The sequence below is a fragment of the Rutidosis leptorrhynchoides genome, chromosome 9 (assembly GCF_046630445.1).
Source record: "Rutidosis leptorrhynchoides isolate AG116_Rl617_1_P2 chromosome 9, CSIRO_AGI_Rlap_v1, whole genome shotgun sequence".
NCBI classification, from domain to species: domain Eukaryota; kingdom Viridiplantae; phylum Streptophyta; class Magnoliopsida; order Asterales; family Asteraceae; genus Rutidosis; species Rutidosis leptorrhynchoides.
The window spans coordinates 95,201,541-95,223,725 of NC_092341.1; the positions used below are offsets into that span (position 1 = coordinate 95,201,541).

The 22,185-nt window shown below is 38.3% G+C and overlaps 2 protein-coding genes across 2 annotated transcripts; both read right to left on the reverse strand.

The window, feature by feature from the left end:
* Positions 1 to 18,198: 18,198 nt before the first annotated feature.
* Positions 18,199 to 19,064, reverse strand: LOC139868267 (uncharacterized). Its single transcript, XM_071856595.1, has 2 exons — positions 19,022 to 19,064; positions 18,199 to 18,953 (listed from the first exon to the last, which is right to left on the reverse strand). Exons 1-2 carry the CDS (start codon positions 19,062 to 19,064, stop codon positions 18,199 to 18,201), a joined length of 798 nt encoding a protein of 265 aa, XP_071712696.1.
* Positions 19,065 to 20,875: 1,811 nt separating this feature from the next.
* On the reverse strand, positions 20,876 to 21,841 carry LOC139868268 (uncharacterized). Its single transcript, XM_071856597.1, has one exon. It carries the CDS (start codon positions 21,839 to 21,841, stop codon positions 20,876 to 20,878), a length of 966 nt encoding a protein of 321 aa, XP_071712698.1.
* Positions 21,842 to 22,185: the final 344 nt, after the last annotated feature.

Below are 22,185 nucleotides of genomic sequence, written 5' to 3' on the forward strand. Positions count from 1 at the left end.
CCAATAAGCTACGCCCTGGGGGTTAGCTACATCACGACAATACAACATTATACGGATACAAATTATATATATATAGATTAACATAAAATGCTTACGCTTACAACACAATAACCATGGTCGACCAAGCATACAAGGGAACGGTACTTGAAAGTCCGTTGGAGTTCACAACATCCACTAGTGTTACTTACACACCGCGTAATCACTAATCCCCCGGGTGATGTCTTGAACACCGCGACTAACTCACCCTAATGACAATGTGGCGTCTTAAACACCGCGACGAATCCACACATCAATCAAAACAATGAGTGGTGTCTTGAACACCGCGACATTTCCACTCCCATGACGATGTGGTGTCTTAAACACCGCGACAATACCACACGTCAATTATACAATGAGTAGTGTCTTAAACACCGCGACAATACTACTCGTCAATCCAACAATGAGTAGTGTCTTAAACACCGCGACAATACTACTCACTACTTTGAATGTGGTGTCCTAAACACCGCGACAATCCCACATTCGTACACACAAACAAATACATTATATACGCACACGCATAATTATTCCACTCACAATGTTGACCCTTCGCCATTGGGGTTATATAATCCACATCACACGCCCATGTGATGACGCACACACCAAGTGTGCACCTCGTCAAAAGGTGGTCAACCAAAACGCACAACTGTGCCAATTGGACCAATACAAAAGTCCATGAAATCCACCTATATGTGAAATGAGCTCTATAGCCGAGAATCACTTCACCCGACCCGCACCCATCCTACACATACATATGCACATAGGATATTAACACTCACCTTGAAGTCTTGAGAAATGCTTCCAAGTAGTCCGCAACACGCCAATGGAAAGTACCTAAACCATTATCATAAATACCACAACACAATTAGATTGGATTTACAAACCAACCCAATTCGACACTTAGTGCAAATTCGACCCAAATGCACTTCCAAGTACAAACCGCGCCCAAACTTAACCAAAATTCACTAACACAAGTGATAATGGTCCTAATATGCCAATTAAACCCGAGCACAAGTGTTAAACACGTGTCTCACCCATTTTGACACCAAAACCCTAATTTTGGCCAATTAAGTCAAAATCTCACCATTTACAAGTTTTAACACCAAAACACATTTAACTCGGTTAATACTTCAACTTAATCCATTTTAAGTTTATAAACCTTATTAAATCAACAATCGGGTCAAAATCATCATCAAACCCTAAATGTCTCCAAAACCTCAATAATCACTAATACTAGTGATTATACACCACTTACAAGTTTTACAAGCATAAACTTGCACACTAAACACAAAATCGCCAATAACAACCATAAACCCAAATATTGGTGTTAATCTCCAATTAACAACTAAATGGGTTCCATCTAAGAATCATACAATCAAAAGCCCTAAATTTGAATGATGAACACAAAAACGAAATTCGGAGTTAGAGCTTACCACTAGTATCACCGTGAAGCTAAGAACGAGGAGAACACACTTGTCAACTACACCAAAGGTCAACTCCCGATCCTTCCTTTCCAAAAATCCCTTTGAAACCAAATGGGTGTTTGAGTTTGAGAGGAAAAATGAAAAGAAAAGGGAAATTAAAATGAGAAAAATGAATGAGTGGATGAGGTTAAAACCCCAAATCTGGCTCAAATGCGAAAAGACCAAAATGCCCTTGAACTTCATTTAAAATTACTCAAAACCGGCACCAGTCTGCCCGTTTTGCCGCGCCGCGGCCTTAATTGCCGCGCCGCGACGTTAGCCTCGAACTGGTGACTTTGTTTACAAGCTTTCTGATCCTGATTTACCCAAAACGCCGCGCCGCGGCTCAAGTTGTCGCGCCGTGACACTGTGCATCACTTGATGCATTTCTCGCGTACAAACTTTAACATACAATTAAGCCTCGAACCCTTCATCCACTAGTCGTACGTACACTTTACACCTATAAATCATATACGGGGAAAAACGGGGTGTTACAACTCTCCCCCACTTAAACTCGATCACGTCCTCGTGATCCTAGTCACGAACCCAAACGGACCCACACTCAATGGTCCTCGAACATGTATTTCAAACTGACTACTACCATAATTTCATTAACCCGAAGATTAATCCAATGGAAAATTACATACTTGCTCGCATCCCGGGACATACGTTACACGCGACAACCGTAGTCCACAACGATCTCTTAGACGATTATCCTCAAAGAGTTACCCTTAACAACTAAATCGTCACCCGCGATTTATCAAATTCCACAATTCCGAGCACTAGCACTAACTCAATCCCTCACATCGGGAAAACTCAACAAATCTCGCGCCGAGATGTCAACTCCTAGCGTACCATACCAAGTACATCGCTAGTAATAACGCAAACCAAGACAAGGTCAACCATCAAACCGAAGAAGACCGAAATAAAGCGAATCCTTACGGATAACACTCACCACTTAACATCCCTTGCAGTGCGCAATACGACTAATACGCCACTACCATGACATCACAAACAAACGGCTAAAGCCGTTAGCGCCCAAAACGATCATGGCAACACTAGATCCCAAGGTGTGCAAAATTGACTATTGTCACACCTGTAACAACACGTGAGCGATATACGGCTATCGCATCACTAATCCCGCAACATGGTCCTCACGACCCCACCATTGGTATATAAACAACCAATAGTTCACAACACGATATGGTCCTTACGACCCCACCATTGGTGTATAAAACAACCAACAGATCACATGATACGGTCCTCACGACCCCACCATCGGTGTATAAAACAACCGATAGTTCTCACAACATGGTCCTTACGACCCCACCATTGGTGTATCAAACAACCAATAGATCACGCAACTTGGTCCTTACGACCCCACCATCGGCGTATAAAACAACCGACAGATCATACAACACCGGATGAAGTCAGCGGACTTCGAAAGTCATGCTTCACCACTCACATACCTCGTGATGAAGTCAGCGGACTCCGAAAGTCATGCTTCACCACTCACATACCTCATGATGAAGTCAGCGGACCCCGAAGGTCATGCTCCACCACTCACATACGCACATTTGACCTCATCAACGAGTAGTGCGACATCGCGCTCTGCTACACTATAGTGAACCCTAACGGATACCACTAACCATCCATACTACCGAGCAAGAACCACCTATATCAAACATAGGCACCAAAACAATATTTCTCTAGAAGAGAATTCGATACGCACATCCCTTAACCGAGGGATTTCACCTTGCTCGCCAAACACGTCCATTATCTCTCAACGAGATTTACCACATTACCACCTCGGTGATAATTTAAATCCAAACTCATAAGTACGCTTTAATCAAAATTGTACTCTACCACAAACCGACCAAATCTAGGTCAGAACACAATTTTCCGGATTTACCAAAAGCATCATCCAAAATCTCACACTAAAACTTCCTCGGGCGGGAGTGTAACTCCCCCACTTGGAACTACGTTCCAATATCACAATTCGTACAACCGCAAAATGCTACCAAAGGTAGACTTTACTAACCATTGGGTACACACGACCCATCACCACATCTCGCTCCAACCTCGAGCTCACGAAGGATTTTAACCAATCCGTAAACACTTTGAACGAAAGTGTACCGGAACACAATCGGAGTCGAACACCACGCTAGTAGGTATAAAAGAGGCACCTAATGTCGCGTCATGTAAGCTCCATTACCAACATACATCGAGATTTTAAACACTCGATCTCAAGGGTTCTAATCACCCGACGAACCTCACGGTTTATCAATTTCAACACGAGAGCGAACACGCTCTAACAACCGAACACCAAAGTCCATACCAATGGCTTGGTATAAACGTTCTACAAATATCAAGGAATGCTTGGTTGCACCAAGTCTTACGCCCTTTGCCCGACAATTAAATGTCACCATAGGGTACTTCCATTAGGAACGTCACCCATAACAACAATATGCACAACACAAGGCATTTAACAACTCAAACTCAAACGGCACCGAACATTCCCAAGACTTATGACCCCTCATGCCACATTTGTAACATCTAGACGCGCTAGAATTCGATATACTCGTCCGCATACCATCCGTACTCGTACTCGGACCCTTAGTCCTCTTACTCGGAGCACCATGCGAAACAATCCTTCTCCCACTTGAAAGTTCACCCTCCTTGGATCGTGAATACGACTTGAAACCCCTAGTCAAGTCGAATAATTCCGAAAACGATTTCACTTGACCCCGACAAATTTTACCCTTCAAGTCATCATTCAAGGTCTGATAGAAATCCCCCATTAACAAACGATTATTCCCTAAATACTCCGGGCAAAAACGAGCCTTCGCCATAAAGGTCGTCTTGAGAGTACTCAAATCCATAGATCCCTGTTGCAAGTTTCGCAACTCATCACGCAATTCCGACAAGTCGGCCGAAGTCCGGAACTCCTCGAAGAATTCCTTCTTAAAATCGTCCCACGATAATGCCATAAACGGCTCACCACCGACAAGATCAATCTTACCATCCAACCAATCCTTCGCCCTACCCCGCAATAAACTAGTAGCGAGTCTTGTCTTTTTCTCGGGAGGGCATTCAATAGTACGAAAACACCCTTCAACATCCGAGATCCAAGTTGTGCTTACTAAAGGATCCGGTTTCCCATAATACATCGGGGGTCTAGTCCTCATGAAGCTCTTAAGACAACGCTCCATTTCACCCCTATTTTGGAATTCGGAATACTTCCTATCCATTTCTTCTCGTAACGCACCCACTTGCTCCGCAACGGCGGCCACAACTCTAGCGTTAAACTCCGCGTCGTTCGTCTCGATCTCGTTTCGCGTCGTCATTCTAAGGAATGCAAAACGATTAATCCACGCACGTATAAAACGACACGCACAACACCACCCCATCTTGCTAAACACTCATTGTACATCACTTGTTAGACACGATTTGCACCCGTAATAAGGTTTGCAAGTTCTTATTACGCACACACGCCGTATCGACTCGTTAGTACAACGACCGCCTCGCTCGATGATAATAACCAATACAACAAAATTCCTACACATATAAACGTACGCAAGGAATAACATCACAACACAATCCAAAATCCTAGTTAGTTCACCTACACGCTAAAGCACTAACCAAGTTCCCGTCCGTCCCGTTCTCCTACAAATCCCGCAGCAAATAAGCACACACAAAAGTCTAAGTCTAGGCACCTATCTCAAGTCGCCTAAATCCCTTAGACCATGCTCTGATACCACTTGAAACAACCCAACCCGTATTAAAACCGACCCATAAAAATTTTTCCTTTTAATACGCGTTAATTAGTACTTTAGGCCCCAAATGTGTTTCCATAAACATCTTTAATACAATAGTAAGTCTAGTTTCCAACAAAACCGAGCATGGTGATTTGGGACTACGCTACCCAAATCCTAATCGAGTACAAAAGCAAGATCTTCTAAGCAACCTAGCCAAGATCTCTAATCCCCAAGCTTACCCGAGCCGCCAAGCATGCAACCTATAAAAATGTAAACAACGAGAGGGTAAGCTAACGCTTAGTGAGTGATAACATACTACATACATATATATGTATAAAATGGACATGCCACACAAATATCAAATACCGCACACCGAAGCACCCAAGCATAAAGGCAAGCTAAACTAGCATACCGTAGGATCACTAAGCAACGAGCTAAGGTACATCAACAAAATATAAGTTCACCAACAACGATGTGAACAATGCCAATAAGCTACGCCCTGGGGGTTAGCTACATCACGACAATACAACATTATACGGATACAAATTATATATATATATAGATTAACATAAAATGCTTACGCTTACAACACAATAACCATGGTCGACCAAGCATACAAGGGAACGGTACTTGAAAGTCCGTTGGAGTTCACAACATCCACTAGTGTTACTTACACACCGCGTAATCACTAATCCCCCGGGTGATGTCTTGAACACCACGACTAACTCACCCTAATGACAATGTGGCGTCTTAAACACCGCGACGAATCCACACATCAATCAAAACAATGAGTGGTGTCTTGAACACCGCGACATTTCCACTCCCATGACGATGTGGTGTCTTAAACACCGCGACAATACCACACGTCAATTATACAATGAGTAGTGTCTTAAACACCGCGACAATACTACTCGTCAATCCAACAATGAGTAGTGTCTTAAACACCGCGACAATACTACTCACTACTTTGAATGTGGTGTCCTAAACACCGCGACAATCCCACATTCGTACACACAAACAAATACGTTATATACGCACACGCATAATTATTCCACTCACAATGTTGACCCTTCGCCATTGGGGTTATATAATCCACATCACACGCCCATGTGATGACGTACACACCAAGTGTGCACCTCGTCAAAAGGTGGTCAACCAAAACGCACAACTGTGCCAATTGGACCAATACAAAAGTCCATGAAATCCACCTATATGTGAAGTGAGCTCTATAGCCGAGAATCACTTCACCCGACCCGCACCCATCCTACACATACATATGCACATAGGATATTAACACTCACCTTGAAGTCTTGAGAAATGCTTCCAAGTAGTCCGCAACACGCCAATGGAAAGTACCTAAACCATTATCATAAATACCACAACACAATTAGATTGGATTTACAAACCAACCCAATTCGACACTTAGTGCAAATTCGACCCAAATGCACTTCCAAGTACAAACCGCGCCCAAACTTAACCAAAATTCACTAACACAAGTGATAATGGTCCTAATATGCCAATTAAACCCGAGCACAAGTGTTAAACACGTGTCTCACCCATTTTGACACCAAAACCCTAATTTTGACCAATTAAGTCAAAATCTCACCATTTACAAGTTTTAATACCAAAACACATTTAACTCGGTTAATACTTCAACTTAATCCATTTTAAGTTTATAAACCTTATTAAATCAACAATCGGGTCAAAATCATCATCAAACCCTAAATGTCTCCAAAACCTCAATAATCACTAATACTAGTGATTATACACCACTTACAAGTTTTACAAGCATAAACTTGCACACTAAACACAAAATCGCCAATAACAACCATAAACCCAAATATTGGTGTTAATCTCCAATTAACAACTAAATGGGTTCCATCTAAGAATCATACAATCAAAAGCCCTAAATTTGAATGATGAACACAAAAACGAAATTCGGAGTTAGAGCTTACCACTAGTATCACCGTGAAGCTAAGAACGAGGAGAACACACTTGTCAACTACACCAAAGGTCAACTCCCGATCCTTCCTTTCCAAAAATCCCTTTGAAACCAAATGGGTGTTTGAGTTTGAGAGGAAAAATGAAAAGAAAAGGGAAATTAAAATGAGAAAAATGAATGAGTGGATGAGGTTAAAACCCCAAATCTGGCTCAAACGCGAAAAGACCAAAATGCCCTTGAACTTCATTTAAAATTACTCAAAACCGGCACCAGTCTGCCCGTTTTGCCGCGCCGCGGCCTTAATTGTCGCGCCGCGACGTTAGCCTCGAACTGGTGACTTTGTTTACAAGCTTTCTGATCCTGATTTACCCAAAACGCCGCGCCGCGGCTCAAGTTGTCGCGCCGCGACACTGTGCATCACTTGATGCATTTCTCGCGTACAAACTTTAACATACAATTAAGCCTCGAACCCTTCATCCACTAGTCGTACGTACACTTTACACCTATAAATCATATACAGGGAAAAACGGGGTGTTACAGATTTGTGAACCATCATCACGTTCCAATAAGAATTCAGCATGACTTACTGTAATATAATCACGTTGGCCGAGCGTCATTATATTATACTAACTCATGATTCAATTCCCAACACTGCTCCAGAAACATTCATAATTTAAACTCAAATTTTACAGAAGGATATGAACTAAAACAGTTTCTTTTTATGATGTAACATAGATAGCAAGAAGGAGATAGATAATTTTAGACAAAGATATTTATGAAGGTATCTTCATAAATATCACAAGATACGATGATATCTTAGAATTTAAAATATTTAAGATTAGAAGATGATGAAAAAAATTTGTCCGAAAGGATTTAGAATAAGTAGGAGTAAGATATTCGTTTAAAGGTTTCAGCAGATACTGAATCATCGGGATTCATTAAGTACAGGTTTAGTCTTTGCGATTTGTCCACAGTCTCCTTCATGGTTTGCTTAATCCGTTTTCCAGTACCAATTTTCTATTGAGTGTTTTCAACACTCCATTCTTTATCATCAAACTTTTGGCCATTAAGACCATCTACAACTTTTGCTGCTTCATCAGCATTCAATGTCACCATATTTGAATCATTGGTTATCAATCCGAGATTTTTTTTTCAAGAATTTTGAAGGGTTTGAACGCAGTTTGTAATCGACAAGATACATATGATGTTTGAGATGGAATCAAGTGAATCTTGAATGATACAAATATTTTTCTGGGTTTTATGAATAAAAGTGACGTTCTATTACAGTTTCAATTAAAAGTATGATTTTGAAAGATGTAGGAATCTAAGAGTGATGCCACTTGTTAAATCTTGACTTGGATTCTGATCTGTCAAAATCAGATTATGTGATTGATTTTGAATGAAAGAGGTTGTTCTTTGGTGAACGGGTACGTATATGTATGGATGTAAGTAGGTTAATTAATGTCTGTTGAATCAGAATTTAAGAATGTAGAGTGTAACGTATTAATGTGAAATCTAAATATTTCTCGGGTATTACCTACCCGTTAAAATATCTTCACCATTAACAGTTTGTACAAAAGAATTTTTATTACAATCTTTATGAAAATGTACCTACATATATATTTTCTTCTGATGTAATTATGGATTTAATGAGTTAATATAATGTTAAACTCATTTGGTTTACCATTAGATCTAAAATACATAATCTCTAAAACATTAAAGATTACATAATCATCATGAAGAACGAAGATAACCGATGTAGAACAAGATGTAGAACGAACATTATGCTCGAGGTATAGATTGCGATGTTGAGGCATATGATGTTGAAACTTGGGTTGTTAGTGGTACTGGTGTTAATGTTGGTGGTACTGTTGGTGCTGGTGATGTTGCTGAAGCTGGTAAGTTTTACACCATATTCTCCAAATTGATTACTCGAGCGCAAAGCTCGTTGACTTCTTCCATTATTCCGGGATGATTGTCGGTCGGAGCGAGCGGATTAATAAGGTTTAGAATTATGGATAGCATATAATCGTGACAAGCTACCCTGGAAATGAGGCTGAAAATGGTGTTTCGGATAGGTTCGCCGATAAGTGCTTCAGGTTCCTCGCCAAGAGGTGAATTCGGTTGGTGAAAAGGATCGCCTTCTTCTCGTCTCCATTGATTAAGTCGACTACGAACTCATCCCCAATTCATCCGGAATTGATGATGGCTAATTGTTTGATCCATTCCGGTTACACTGCTTTCGGAGTTCGAGTGGAAATCCATATCAGAATAGCTGTCGGAATTCGAGGAATTTGAACTAGTTGCGAGTTCCGTCTTATAGGGTTAGATAAAGGATTTTCGATAGGAAATGATTTCCAGCTATCGGATGATATTCTAATTACATAGAATATCTATATATATAGAACAAAAGTCTTCGTAGATTACGGAGGAATTTACGGAATATGTTAGGCAATGTTTTACAGTAACAGATGCGCTAAAATATGAATTAGCAGATACGCTAAGATATGAATTTTGTCTATACACCATTCATACAATCAATGCAGTAAGATGTGTCTAGACTAAGAATGATAAGCAGGTACTTTCCTAAGGATGATAAGTAGGTAATTTTTGACACGAAATGATAAGCAAAACTTTTAACATGCAGACACGGTCGAAGTCCAGACTCACTAATGCATCTAAGCAACTATCAGTTAGACACACTAATGCAAGACCTGGTTCGCTAAGACCACCGCTCTGATACCAACTTTAAGGACCCGTTCATATCGATTATAAATGATTCATCTCAATTGATTTCATTGCGAGGTATTGACCTCTATATGATACATTTTACAAACATTGCTTTCGTTGAAAGACAACTCATTTCAAAATATAACCTTTCGATACAAATGATATATGATTCTCCTAATATGAATGACTAATCTTTTATAACAGTCTTTTTGAACTCAATGACTTGAATGCAACGTCTTTTGAAATATGCCATGAATGACTCCAAGTAATATTGCTAAAATGAGCAAATGCATAGCGGAAGATTTCTTTCATACCTGATAATAAACATGCTTAAAAGTGTCAACCAAAAGGTTGGTGAGTTCATAGGTTTATCATAACAATCATTTCAATAATTTTAATAGACCACAAGATTTAATTTTCATAGTTAACTGTAGGAACACTCATCTGCAAAAAATCCATTCATATGGTGAACACCAGGTAACCGACATTAACAAATGCATCTAGAATATCCCCAAATATACAGGTACACCCATCTATATATAAAATCGAAGTACTAAAGTATCCGTAACCCGGATGGGACGTGTCAAAGTCCATAGATCTATCTTCAGGATTCGCGTCAATTTGGGGGTCTGTTCCCAAATTCTTAGGCTACCAAGCTAACAAGGGTGATATTCGGTATAATAATTCAACCATAGAATGTAGTTTTAAGTACTTGTGTCTATTTCGTAAAACAGTTATAAAAGCAGCGCATGTATTCTCAGTCCCAAAATATATATTGCAAAAGTATTTAAAAAGGGTGCAAATGAAACTCATGATACGATATTTTGTAGCAAAAATATGCATACGACGAAACTGAATAATGCAGGGTTGGCCTCGGATTCAATTATATATATATATATATATATATATATATATATATATATATTAACACATATAATCATAATCTCATCATTATTATCATAATGTTAATCATAATTCTTAACCATATTTAATGTAAGTATTATTAACGCTTATAACCTTAATCTTATATTTATCATCTATATCTTCTTGTTATGTTAATATTTATTTTTATATATTTTATATATCATACATATGATAAAAAAAAATGGCATGTTAAATGCTTAAATTGAATCAAAAAGGCTTCAAACTCGATTTTATACCTACGGATGATCTAACGAAGAAAATGAACGAGAGTCAACGAGTTTATTGTTCGACAGCGGAAACAATCACGACACCTTGAATTCATCATCATCATCATTATTACATCATCATATATTATGATCCCGTCGTCAACATGCGATCGTTACATCATCTCAGGCTCACCCTTATCATCATCAACACGTGATCCAGCTTCACTGTAATCATCATTCTTATCACCATTACTTAATACCACAATCATCATCATCATTATCATGATCTAACAATAACTAGATGTATATAACAATATCGATTATTTGCTTTATGATCTTGGTCCAACAGCCACATAATCTTGGCCCAACAGCATATCAAACACGGCCCAATACAAAATCAGTCCAAGTATGTGTTTAGTTGGATCCATAAGCCCCATATCAAAAATAAATGGAATACGGCCCAATTGTTGATTCAAAGGCCTGTTAACAATTTTCAATTAAATACACCATTTGGATTTCGGGGTTTTGTCTGGATCAGAAAACAATCAACACGTCAACCTCATATTCATCCCACACGTAACCAACTCCACCCACTTTTAACTTCATATTATACTCAAATGGGAATATTGGGTTTATGATTGTCGGCCAAAAAGCAAAAAGGAAACAGACCAACAAGTTATAATAGTTTAATGGTGTCGGTTAGCTTTGATGATTATGAAGAAAGTGGTGGCTTACGAAATAGTAAAACAGTAGCTTCAATGGTTTCAATGGTGGCGTACATGGTGGTTGTCTATGGTGGTGTTTCGGTGGTCGATTGAACATGAACAGAAATAGTAACATAATGTCGAGCAGTAGAACTTTTATGGGAGGATTATGGATCGAACAAAATAGAGGTGGTGGCGGTTATAGTTTGAATACAACAAGAAGGTGGTGATGGTTCATGATTGTGGTGGTGGTGTTATTGTGTTTTTGTGATGATAATCGAAAAAAAAATAGAAAGATTAAACGTGTAATGTTTGAGTGGGTTTGTGGTGTTGTTTCTCGGACTAGAATGTTGGAGAGAGAGATTCAGAGAGAAGAGTGATCGAGGTTTGGTGATGGTGGCTTATGAAGCAAAGGATGAGCTGGAGAGAGATGGAGGACGTGAGAGGTGGTGAGAGGGGTGTTTGATGTTACAGCGAAATCAGAAAATAAAGTGGGTTAAATGGGTGGTGTTTTGGGCCGGTTAAACAGAAAATGAAACAGACGTAGCAGTGGTGGATCGTGGTGGTTGAAAGACGGCAGCAGTAGCTATTCGATGGTGTTGGTTTGTGGTTGATTGATGAAGATGGTGAGGTTTTGGTGTTTGATTTCGGCCAACAATGTATCAAGCAGCTAACACAAGAAGGTTGTCGAGTAACAATAGGTTAATGATAGTTGTCGATAGTTTTTGAAGCAAGATACGTGCCTACGGTAGTAGTCCATGGTGTGTGGTTTTAGAATGGTGGTAGTAGGGTGTTGATGCATTTACAAAACAAAAGTGAACAGTTTATTAATGGTGGTGTATATGATAGTGATGATATCCGAAACAGTAGCAGGTAATTATTGAACAAATGGTGATGGTTTTTGGTTGATCATGATTAGAAAAGAAACAGAAGAAGTAAGCAACCGGATTGGCAAGGTGGTCAATTGTGGTGATTTCCATTGATGGTTTGAAACAGCAAAAGTCACGATGGTTGTTTGGTTATGGTGGTCGATGGTTGCTCCGGTTAGTAACATAAATCGAAAGGATTGGTTAGTGTGTGAATTGAATCAACAAGTAGCACTACTAGTTGTAGTGAAATCATATAGTAGAGGAAGGAAACATATATGTGTGGTTTGTGTTGAATCTTGAGTTGTGATGGTTTAGTCGTGGGTTTCAAGAGAGTGATGCATGATGGTCGATCAAAGGTGGTTAAAGGTTGAAAATGGGTGGTGAAGGGTGTTGGGTCACATATACAGGCACAATATACCAGAATAGAGGATAGGTTATAAAGATATGTGTGTTTGTGTAATTGTCCATATGCATATGTATACGAATATTATATACATATATAAAAGAGTTCCAAAAGAAAACTTTCCCACTTGGATTAAAAAGTACCCACTCACAGATATAATAAATCTCGTGAAAATAATTATTGGTGTTTTGAAGAAAACAAAATTATGTGAGGCTATTCATTATATCTGTTTGCTCACGAGTAGAGAAACAAAGTCAAAAAGCAACTTAATTATTTGCTTAAATTTTGGTATTAGAGTCAATCTAGGAACGGTAGGTAACAAAAACCCGTATGTTTGTGTTGGGGTGGTACTCAGAGAAAAGGACAGTAACAATTTCGACTAACAGCTGTTAGAGTATATGTATCTTTGAGTGTAATATATATATTATTTAGTTTTAAGTAGGACACATAAATTAGCACATGTGAATCTTTTTATATGTTCAACCAAATTTTGAGATACATATAAGTTCAACTATCAAAAGTATATATATATATATATATATATATATATATATATATATATATATATATATATATATATATATAATATTTTAAAAGAGTGAAATTAAATCCTCATAGTTTTGTATTAAACTTGTTTAATAATAATCGAGACGACAAACGAGTATTACAATATCTCACTTAATAATGATATTCGATATACTTTTTATATATTTCTTTTAATAATAAATTTATTATATCGTATATTATTTCACATTTTTAGTTCTAACCATTAAATCGTATAATACTTCATTAATGTATCTCAAGTTATAATATATATATATATATATATATATATATATATATATATATATATATATATATATACATATATATTTACATATCCATTTACAATTAATAGTTCGTGAATCGTCGGAAATGGTCGAGGTTAATTGAATATATAAAACAGTTCAAAATTTTTGAGACTCAACCTAACAGACTTTACTTATCGTGTCAAAAATATTAAATCGTATCGAGAGTTTGATTTAAAATTAGTCGAAATTTTCCGGGTCATGACATTACCAATGAAAATTTCCCCATCACTTTTTATCTCTTTATAAAAAGAAATGATGCACTTGGTTGACAACACATAAGAAATTTTAGAACGGACGCTGACCTTTTTTGCGGCGATTACCACATGCCGCAAATAAGGCACTAAACGAAAAAAAATTTGTTTCTTTGACTATTTTATGGGTCCAAGTGGGGTTTGCAACGCATTTGCAGAGATGGTTTTTAGATATCGCAGCAAATAACGGTGCCCACAGTCAGAAAAATTTAATTTCTCTTTTCTTTTTATCCAGGAACGGTTAAACGTTGAAATATTTAATTGCGGCGATGCATATCGCCACTGTAAACCATCTTTTATTCCCTTCCAAATTTTCCCTAGCGAGTATTTTTCCCTCCAGATTTTCGCACCATATTAAAGGCTCGCCGCAAAAGAAAGAAGATGAATCTCTATTTAACCGGCTAGATTACTATCACAACACACAAAAACTTAATTTACTATAAAAACACACACACACAACACACAAAATGTTGGCTCTTCCGCCGATCATTGTCTCATTCGAAGTGTATTACGGAAGTGAATTCCATAATGAAATGAAAGTTTACGATTATACGCGTAGTTCGAAAGCTACGATCAAAGAAATTTACGTTTGTGACTGTGGTTTACAGGACCTTTTAACCTTACTCGCCGCAATTAAATAGCGCATTTAATTTGCTGGCAAAGCTTGGCGCCGCTATTCCATCGCAAAAGAGTCGCCACAATAAATAAATTCCATTTTCTTTTCTTTTTTTTTAATAAATGTGGGTCCCACTTTCATTCGTCGCAATAACTCGACACAAAAGACCGTAGACGGTGAACCTACGGTGACAAGGTACTGTAAGACCCGAATGTTTTTCCTTGTAAATATGTGTGAATGAGTTATTCAAGTTGTGGGGTTTACGTTGTATTAGTTAGTAATTGCTAGAACACCTCTATTATATGTAAATGGGTGCTGTGTGGGTTAGTGGATGACCCGAAATGGGTGTGTTGACCTTAAATGGGTCAAATGGGTCAAAATGGACCTAAGTTAGTAAATGTTTGTGATTAATGCATAAACCTAGTGTTAAACGATGTTTTAAGACCTAACTTGGCTAATGTTAGGGTTTTGGCAAAAGAGGACCCAATTATGGGGTTAGGTGTCCAAATGGGTCAAAATGACATAGTAGTGGTAAGTGTGGTGAGTTTGACCAACTTGAATGGTTGATTGATTGTATGTGCGTGTTATTAGGTGCGTTACCTTGAAGATTCAAGCTTAATTTTATTGATTCACCGAAGGCGTAAGGTGAGTGGAATAATTATGCGTGTAGGTATATAATGTATTTATTTGTGTAGAATGGATGTGGCATTGTCGCATTGTTAAGACACCACGTTCTATGTAACGAGTAGTATTGTCGCGTTGTTTAAGACACTACTCATTGTTTGATTGACATGTGGTATTGTCGCGTTGTCTAAGGCACCACATTGTCATGGGAGTGGATGTCGCGTTGTTTAAGACACCACTCATCGTTTTGATTGGCATGTGGATTCATCGCGTTGTTCAAGACGCCACATTGTCATGGGGGTGAGTGAGTCGCGTTGTTTAAGACATCACCCGGGGGATTAGCGATTACGCGTTGTTTAAGTAACACTAACGGATGTTATGAACTCCAACGGTCTTTTAAGTACCGTTCCCTTGTTCGAATTGGTTAATCATGGTTGTATGAATTATGTATTGACATATTTAATTATGAACTGTATGCTATTGGTATTGTTAGCTACGTGTGGATTTGCGGTTATTGGTATATGCATAATATGTTGCATGATTGTCGAATTGCTAACTCGTGAATGATGTCGTGTAAGTGATGCAAGTAAGTAGATTATATATGTATGTGTATAATTATTGCATTCACTAAGCTTTGCTTACCCTCTCGTCGTTTACCTTTTTATAGGTTCGGTTTTGGATAAGGGTAAGGGCATTATCTTGGAGTAGAGATCCCGCTTGTTTGCTAGGGGACGCTTTTTGGATGTAGTAGCTTTTGGAATTTGACCAAGACTTGGGTAGTTTAATCCCAAACACCATGCTCATAGTGTAGTTTGGAACTTAAACTTTTGATGGTCGAAACTCATATTTTGAATTAAACTCGTAAAACGACCGTTGTGGGCCCCGCTTCGTAAAGCTCATTTTTATTAATGGAATGTGTTAGTTTTACATATTTGAATATGTTGTTAGAAGCGTTTTGTCTAATTATGTCGGGAAGTGGCCAATCTTTTTAGCACTTCAAGACTTTTTGGACAGACCAGAATGGCGCGCCGCGCGGCCTTCTGGCGCGCCGCGCCATGTGCTGAACAGGAAATTTTTTTTTTTATTTTGATATTTTACGCGGTTTGGTCGTGGGTTGGTTTGGGTTGTTACAGGTACACTGCGATGAGAAATCGCCGCAAATGATCTACTGTGGCGAGATACCCGATTTAATGCGACGAGTTTTCTCGCCACAAAAGAAGAATCTTCATATAGTGCAAGGACTAACAATCTTTCAAAAGATCTATTCGATTTAATAAATTAAGAGAATATATGAATACTTGTATTTTGTTGCAGAACATGATTCAAGAAGATAATTTTTTTCAAATTAGCTCAATTCGAAGAAGCAATGCTTGCTGATCCACATAATCGTCCGAGTAGGAATATTAGAAATAGATCAAGAAATCAGAATACGATTAATAGAGAGTTACGAGATTTGAGAGTACACGACAGACTACGAGACCACTTTATTGAGCACATTTCTACCTTGCCAGCAAACTTTCGTAGCATTAATAACTACAATTTTAATATTAATTATATAATTTTTATTTTAATTATTTTTAATATTATGTAATTTTTATTTTAATCATTTTAAAATTATGTTTTTTTTATTTTATTATTTATATAAATATGTAAAAGATTAAAAAATTAGAAAAGAAATGTCACATTACGTCCCACGACACAACTTACCACAGTGACCTCAGTCTCATTAGTAAAAATTCCCTCGAAACACCTCGTCTAAACGCGTCTCATAAAGGGTTTATTTATTTGGACCGGGGTGTTTGCTCATTGGACATTGTGTACATTGGGAACAAATGATAGCAGGAAACAAATGACCAAAACGTCTTTCTTTATCTACTTTTTCTCTCTCTTGTACACAAATCTTTATCTTTTCTTACTTTTTCTCTCCATCCTCTAAAAAAAAAAAAAAATCAACCATCTCTTTTTTCACACATATTCTACAAGATTCAAATACAACACCCCTCTCAAAATACTCAGCTCATCATCCCGAGCACATCATGAAAATCCGGTCGTCATTTTAGCAGCCACGCGCCGCAGATGGGTCTACCTACCACTTCTCATTTTCCGGCGGGTTTGTTGCTTTTCCGGTCTGTTTCCGGCGAGTAAAGGGGTACGGGGCCACCGTAAGCTACTTGGGTACTTGTAAATTAATCAAAAATGGCTGTTTGCAATAGTAAAAACAAGAATTGTTTGGATCTCATTTAATACAGCCACCACTAAAACATGTACAACATTTTCAGCACGAGTTACTTACAGAAAATGGCTTATGTATGTATAGATATTTGGAGAGAGAGAGTGATTAGAAGGACTGCAGGACTGAAAAAGTGACCAGAAAAACTGCTTTTTAATTTATTTTTTTTTACTTTTACCTTATTACTCGGTAATTCTTTTTTCTGTTTTTACTACTTTAGACTATTTATTGGACCGAGGAGTCCAAATAGTAGGACTCCTCATAAAATGAACGCGACAACGTACTCTCGCTAAAACTAATCACGGAAACGACAAAATAAAAGATGTCGCCCATTGGTTATGATGTATCCCATTCCCGATACAGTAGGTAAAGAACATATAAAACAGAAAAAAAGGACATAAAAAAAGGAGAGAGAAATGTACGTAAAGTGCACCTTTAAAGTGTAAAATGTATATTTTTTTTTTTTTGGCGAAAAAAGGATCATAGCATTAAAAGAAGAAGTCTTCATCAAAACAATGAAGAACCTCTTAAAATACAATGACAGAGACTAAGCTCGGCCATAATAAAAGACGATACAAATCACTATTACAATTAAGAAAATAAAAGAAAGGGATTTTGATCCCAAACATAAGCTTGAAAACCGTGGCAAAGCTTAAGATTTGTTGCCCATAAGAAAACCTTTAACTTGATATTCCTCACAATTACCGAGCGACAAGTGAATTTGCCTTTGAAGATGAAATCATTACGAGCGATCCAAATAGCCCACAATGTAGCGGGACCAATCAACTTCCAATACTTTGAAGCGTTTAAACCCATGCCATAAAACCAATCGAATGAGAAAGCCTCAACCGAACAAGGGATAATCCATCTTAGATTCCACCAACGAAATAACTCGGCCCAAATTTTAAACGACCAAGGACAATGCAATAAAAGGTGTTCGATAGTTTCATCTTCATTCATACACCAATTACATAACAGAGAGTGATTGGGAGGAAGAATATGCCTCTTAAATAAAATAACACGAACGGGAACGCTTTGCTTGATTGCTAACCAATGAAAGAGCATGATTTTAGATGGAACGTTATTGCCCCAAACAACTTTGGGCCACGCAGGGGATGGAAAGTTACCTGCTTGAACAATCAATTTAACCGCATCCGAAACCGAGAAAGGACCCAATTGATCAGCTTTCCAAATGACTTCATCGATAGAGTGATCGATGAGTTTGAACCGATTAAGGAAAACTTGCAGGCGTGACGGATGGGTCGATTCAAAGAAGTCAAGAGGATGCGATAAAAAACAATTCCAACCTTGTTGAACCTGATCGACATCAACAGGGAGGCGGCATTCTTTAACAGTAGCAAATTGGTTGAAACAACAGTGAAACAGTGAAGGGAAGTCGTCCTTCAATATGTGCCCATCGGCCCATGAATCGATCCAAAAAAGAATGTTCGCCCCATTCCCTATTTTCCAGGCCCAACAATTCGGCCCAACTATGTTTTAAAGAGACTCGTTTGTTTGAAGATTAACTAAATCCCTCCAAATGGGAGAAAGATGAGAGGATTGCAATGATGTCACATTATTCAACAATTTCCCTCTAAACGACGGGCCGAAAGACGAAACAACGATTGATTTCCAAATAGCTTGTTTATTAGAATTTAGTTTCGCCCACCACTTTGCTAGCAATGCCAAATTTTTTACCCGAAGCGGTGTAATTCCGAGGCCCCCCATCTCTTTAGGCAAACACACCGAGTCCCATTTAACAAGACTTGATTTCTTTTTAAGGCAATCTCTGCCCCAAAGGAAGTTTCTACGATACCGCTCGAGTTGCTTGATAATGGAAATAGGAGTTTTATAAAAAGACATGAAATGAATGGGTAAGTTGGATAAAACCGTATTAACCATAACTAACCTTCCACCAAACGAGAGGCATCTACCTTTCCACCCCGTGAGCCTTCTTTTAAACTTTTGAATGATAGGAAGCCACATTGAAGTTTTGTTTCTAGAAAGTCCAATCGGGATGCCTAAGTAATCCATAGGAAAAACTCCTACTTTACAATTGAAAATAGCCGAAAAGGAGCTCATATCTTCTCGGGATACATGAATGCCATACAAGGTAGTCTTAATAGAATTCATGTTAAGCCCGGATAATTTGAAAAAGAGATGCAAAATGGACTTGATCCGTGATAACTCTTGAATTGAGGGATAAGCAAAAATGATAGTGTCATCCGCGAATTGAGAGTGATTAATTTTCGATCCATTGCCTAAACACCAACCTTCCAAAAGCCCGTTTGATAAGTCACGAGAAAGAAGCTTGCTTAACACCTCCGCTACATTAATGAACAAGAAGGATGGCAAAGGGTCGCCTTGCCTCAAACCACGATTCATAAGACCTTCACGGGAGGGAGATCTATTTAAGAGAACCGAAAAGTTGACATTCGAGATACAAGCTTTAATCCAAGAAATAAATTTTGCACCGAATCCCATCTTGTCAAGAACACTGAGTAAAAACTCATGAGAAACGCAATCATAGGCTTTTGAGAAGTCAATTTTTAGAAGAAGAATCGGTTTCTTATTTTTCTTTGCCATATGAACAATATCACTAACGACCATAACCCCATCCATGAGCAATCTAGAGGGGACGAAGCCATTTTGGTTCTCACTAATGATGAAAGGAATAACATTTTTAAGACGATTAGCAAGAACTTTAGCTATGATTTTGTAAGGGGCATTAATTAAGCTAATAGGCCTCAAATGATCAATAGACTTTGCCGAGTTGGATTTAGGGATTAACACGATAAAAGAGGAGTTAAATCCTTTCGGGAAAGACGGGCATTCATAAAATTGGCCAAAAACCTCCATAGTAATGTCTTCTAAAAAGAACCACGACTTTTTAAAAAATTGAAGAGTGAATCCGTCCGGGCCCGGAGTTTTGTTTCCATCGAATGCTTTAATAACATCATGAACTTCATTCGAAGAAAACACAGCTTCTAAACTTACACATTGAGCAGCTGAAACATGAGCAAGTTGTAAAGAGGCCCAATCAGTAGCATTCAACTCGAAATGGCTGTTAGCACTTGAAAAAAGTGATTCGAAATAAGAAACTGAGAATTCTTTAACCGTTGGAGGATCTTCCACCCAAACATTGTTTATTTGCATTCCAGAAATATACGATGATTGGTTTTTGATTCGAGACACGAGATGAAAAAACTTGGAATTTTTATCACCCAACCTTAGCCAACGAAATCTAGATTGCAGCCTGTATTTTGATTCAATTCTTATCGAAACCCTTTTTTATCTTCTTTAACTGCACAAGGTCATTCATCTCAGCAACAGAAAGATCATGAAGCCTGTAGCAATCTTTGATTCGTTTTATTTCGATTTCAGTTTCTTTTAATATTTTACGATCTTGATCAGGGTTAGAAATTTTCCATGATTTTAATTCAGCTTTCAATAATCGCAGATTTTTTGATAAAACAAAGGCAGCCCGACCATATGTATCAAACGCAGACCAAAGCTCTTCACACATGACTAAAAAGCCAGGCTTCGATAACCATGCATTGTTGAATCTGAATGGCTTAAGACCCCAATTCATTAACCTTTTCCCCCATATAATGGGTTTATGATCAGATTGTTCCGATAGACCCGTTTGAAGAATAGCATCGGGCCACGAGGTCGCCCATTGAGCATTGATGAGAACTCTATCAATTCTTGACAATTTCCCGAGAGGGCCCTCCCAAGTAAATTCATCATTAGACAAAGATTGATCGAATAAGTTGGCGTTTGAGATAAAATTATTGAACGATGCAATATGATTAAGATCGACACTTTCTCTTAAACGTTCATCCGGTGAACAAACCGAATTGAAATCCCCCAAGCAACAAAAAGGGCCCGGCCAATTATGAGCAATAGTGGTTAATTGAGACCACACAACTTTCTTTCTACATTCTTGTTGTGGAGCATATACGTTAATAATAAGAATAAGACGATTCGACTGGACATACCTCATGATTGTAGCAATCCAATGTTTCTTTTTCCAATACTTAACCAAAGAGAAAAAATCAGTCCTCCATAAGGACACCAAACCACCCGATCGACCCGAGGCACTGGTTTGAACCGACTCGTAGTTAAAGTGTTTCCAAACTTCGTTTAAGATGGGCAGTGGTACATTTTGGACCATGGTTTCTTGAATAGCGAGAAATTGAACTTGAAAAAGATTGACTAGAGAACCCGCCATTCGACCTCTCGATTTGCTACCGAGGCCGCGGGTGTTCCACGAGGCGATCCTCATGCTTTTGGAGAGTTGACGATTAATTCGTCATCAGCCATATTCTCCATTAAAACATCGAATTTTTGCAATTCTTCTTTGTAAGAGAGTTTTCTTTTACCAAATTGATGCCCAATAATTTTGTTCTTAGACGAATTTGTTTCTTTGCCTACCACGTGTTCAATTTCGCTTTCAGTGTCGAATGAATCCGAAAGAATAGGTGCCTGCTCAGCCCAAATAGGGATGTTGGATTTCGAACTTGAAGTGCCATATTTGTTGCATGATTGAGGGATAGGACCCTGTACTTCTAGTGA